We start from the raw sequence: 3,834 nt of genomic DNA on the forward strand, positions 1-3,834 counted from the left end.
TGATGAGTTTGTGTCCTTTGTAGGGACATGGATGAACCTGGAAACCATCATTCTCAGCAAACTGACACAAGAGCAGAAGACCAAACACCACATGTTCTCACTCATAGGTGGGTGTTGAACAATGAGAACACATGGACACAGGGAAGGGAGCACTACATACTTGGGTCTGTTGGGGGGAAATAGGGGAGGGTCAGTGGGGGGTGGGGAGTTGGGAAGAGATAGCATGGGGAGAAATGACAGGTACAGGTGATGGGGAGGAAGGCAGCAAATCACACTGCCACGCGTGTACTTATGCAACAATCTTGCATGTTCTTCACATGTACCCCAAAACCTAAAATGCAATAAAATAAATTAAAAAAAGGGCTCTCTTCAAATATTTGCTAAGACATGATGAAGTAAATCTTTATAATAAAAATATTAAGTAAAAGGAACATATGATAGTCTGTTATTACTCTAAATAATAAAAACAACCACTTTCATGGTGATATGAATTTACTGAAAAATAAACACCTGTAAAAACAAAAAGTTCAACTATAAAACACAGAATAGCTATTTGTGGCTCAATGTAGCACAAACTTTTTATAAAATAGCCATGAGCTTGCTTCACACCTTTTGCAGAGTGCGGGAAAAGCAGTACCTCCGAAAACAGGAAATATAAATGAGCAGAATAAGATAAATAATAGCAAAGTAAATTACAAGTGTTTAAATTGCTTTTAAACATACTGTAAATAAGATTTGATATTTACATGTATATATGATGTGATTACTATCTTTCAGAAGCTGTTATACCATTCTAATATTTAACCTTATGGTCATAAATATTTGCTTCATTTCCCTTTTATCTTGTCATATATTCAAGCACCAAGTTCTGTTACTTCTTCCTTCTAAATGCCACTGTGCCCATTGTTCCTTAAATTTTAACTCCTGTGTCCAGATAAACGTTCTTACTGTCTCACACTTGAAATAGTAGTAAGTTCTCTAAATGTTCTACCATTCAAATTTCACCTTGCTACTCCCCACCCAAACCCCTCCCCCCTCCAGCCTGGCTATAATCCAAGTTGGTCACTGAAGGAATGCCGCTTTGCCACCAGCAGAATGCCTTTCTACCTACCCTCCATCCCTCCAACTCCTACTCATTCTTGGTCTATCTCAAAACTCAGTTGCCCTTTGGAGGCTGCTCCTGTCTTCTCCAGGCTGCACTGACCCTTGTTCTTCTCCCTGCCCGGGATCCTGAATGTAGAATTTAGTAAGGTAGCACTCTCTACTCACTCCCTGACCAGACTGCACATTGCTGGACACTCTAGATTACACTGTTTGGGTATGTTGCTTTGATCCATAATATCAAGACTTTTAGGAGTGCATATACACCGGGGTGATATGAGTGGCCATTTTACAATTTTCTATACCTGTGTCAGACCCTTAGGCTAGTACGCTCGTGTTGGGAAAAAATAAAGTTGGGCCTGCTCTCTCACCTGTGCGTGCACTGGGCAGGGGCCTAGGGTGTAGCAGAATGCATCTTGAAAGGAAGGGAATCTAAGGCTCTGGAAATGGAATGAAGTTGGGCATCTGGCTGAGGAAACATCTCCGCAGAGCTCAGGAGCACCTGGGAAAGTTGCCTGGATGCCATTCTTGAAGCAACCAAGCATCAGAACATGGAACACAGGGCTGTGGCCTGCCCATGTGCCTGACGGCAGTCTTGCTCTGAGGAGAACAGCCACAAGGCCCTATATAAGCCTTGTGTTGCCTTTATTGTGCATAGTATCCATTCCTTTGCAGTCTGTCTTTCCATAGATCTGAAGGAAAGCAGCCCGGCACTGTAAGGCTGTGCCCTTAAATCATGAGACAGAAAAATGAAAAACAAAACCTCTCTTGGAGACGAAGAAAAATCCCACCCTTTACCACACTGGGAGTGGGCAAGAGGGAGCAGTGGAAGATGAACTACTTCATCCCATTAAGAGAATCAATAGGACAATAAATGCCATATTTAAACATATGCAAATATTTAGCAATGAAATAAACACAGGCTGCTTGAACTGCAGTCTCGGTGTTATCTTACGGACTACTGCTCTATTAGAAAATGGTGGCCAGGTGCAGTGGCTCACACCTGTAATCCCAGCACTCTGGGAGGCTGGGGCAGATGGATTGCCTGAGCTCACAAGTTCACAACCAGCCTGGGCAACACGGTGAAACTCCGTCTCTACTGAAATACAAAAAATTAGCCGGGTGTGGCAGTGCGCGCCTATAGTCCCAGCTACTCGGGAGGCTGAGGCAGGAGAATTGCTTGAATCCAGGAAACGGAGGCTACAGTGAGCTGAGATCAAGCCACTGAACTCCAGCCTGGCAACAGAGCGAGACCTCGTCTCAAAAAACAAAAACAAAAACAAAAACTTTCTTCCAGAATACTATTAGAAACCTCATTCCTTCCCTAAAATGTTTCATTTTCTGCTGCTTTCTCTTAGCCTCATATTTCTAAAACTCTGATCGAATTTCAATTTTGAAAATATGCCAGAAGTATGGAAATAAGGTATTTTACCCATTTATGGTCTGGATTTTGGGGCCCTTCTGCTTGCTGGTTTCCCCTCAGCTGGGAAGGCTTGGATTTAGTCAATGAGGAGTGTTTTGTCCATATTCCACCATTGGGCATGTTCTAAGCGAATCACCCTGTAACAAAGTACCACATTTGACAAGCCCCATGTAAGCACACAGTGCAACTGATTAGCTGAGTGGCCAGGTACTACTAGCTTAGTCAGAGTCATGGAACCTAATTGTTTTAATAGTCCTTGAAGTAAGTCAGTATTGCAAGATTCTGAAAACTCCTCAATAGTTACAGTCACAAAATCTTCTTCCAAAATAGCATGTTGATCATGTTGACACTGTTGTCTTTTTCAATACGTGTATCTGACATATGTAAATTTTGTGTTAACAGAGCACTTTTGGGTTTCTGAAACCCACTCTATTGAAGCCAAAAGTATTAGAAACAATAATGTGAATCCTGCTGTAAAATATAAATTTTAATATTGGACAATTCGATAGTCAACAGAAAGGTGTTGAAAGTCACTGAAGGAACCTCTGGTAGAATGAACACCCACGTTTACCTCAGCTTCCTCCAATGCTCTAGTACAATCACAATAAAGGAATAAAAATGACACAGACATTTAAGAACAAAGAAGATGGGAGATGGCAATAGAACTGAGGGATGTCAACAAAATTTTGGAAGATGAAAATCAGCTGGCTGAGCAGTAAACGACTTAGCAGCTTAGAGAAAGCTGAATCTAATCCTGCAGTAGAAGAAGCCAAAAATCAAGCAAGATGATTCAAGCTAAGCAACGCTAGGAAGACTTAGGAATCAGAGGCACCTTTGAATGCCAGGGTAGGTTGGGGTGCAAAAAGGAAAACTGGCTGCAATCCTGTATAATTAAGAAGTGGACCAAATACCCTTCCCCAGACAAGAAGAAGGAGGGTGGATTACTCTGCAGAGATGAAATCACGAGACTCTGGGATCCTGGATCCCAGGCCTAGCCAGAGTGGGTTGAGGAGCCATAAGAAAACAGGGAGATTAAGTGAAAGTCTACATAGCACTAAGTAAGATGTGTCTCAGCATGACCACCATTTCTTACCTCCCTACCCTTATTCAGCTCCAGAAAGACAGCATTCAAGTTTACAACCCTCAACCATGACATGGAAGGCTTTCCTGTCTAGCTTAAGGGAAAACAATCCGTGAACACTGACCCAGTGAAATGGGCAGGTTCTAAGGAATCACCCTGTAACAAAGCACCACATTTGACAAGCCCCATCTAAGCACACAGAGCAATTAATTAGCTTTATTGTGCCTCT

The 3,834-nt window shown here is 42.3% G+C and overlaps 1 protein-coding gene across 1 annotated transcript in view; it reads right to left on the minus strand.

The window, feature by feature from the left end:
* Positions 1-1,174: 1,174 nt before the first annotated feature.
* Positions 1,175-3,834, minus strand: part of LOC108308338 (mastermind-like protein 3) — a gene marked incomplete at its 3' end in the record, with an annotated part of 287,543 nt that continues 284,883 nt past the window's right edge. The window contains exon 3 of the mRNA XM_017534118.2: positions 1,175-1,180. Coding sequence (XP_017389607.2) covers positions 1,175-1,180 — 6 coding nt within the window. The remainder of the gene's footprint in view (positions 1,181-3,834) is intronic.

This window comes from Cebus imitator, unplaced genomic scaffold (genome assembly GCF_001604975.1).
Source record: "Cebus imitator isolate Cc_AM_T3 unplaced genomic scaffold, Cebus_imitator-1.0 Scaffold4, whole genome shotgun sequence".
Classification (NCBI taxonomy): Eukaryota; Metazoa; Chordata; class Mammalia; order Primates; family Cebidae; genus Cebus; species Cebus imitator.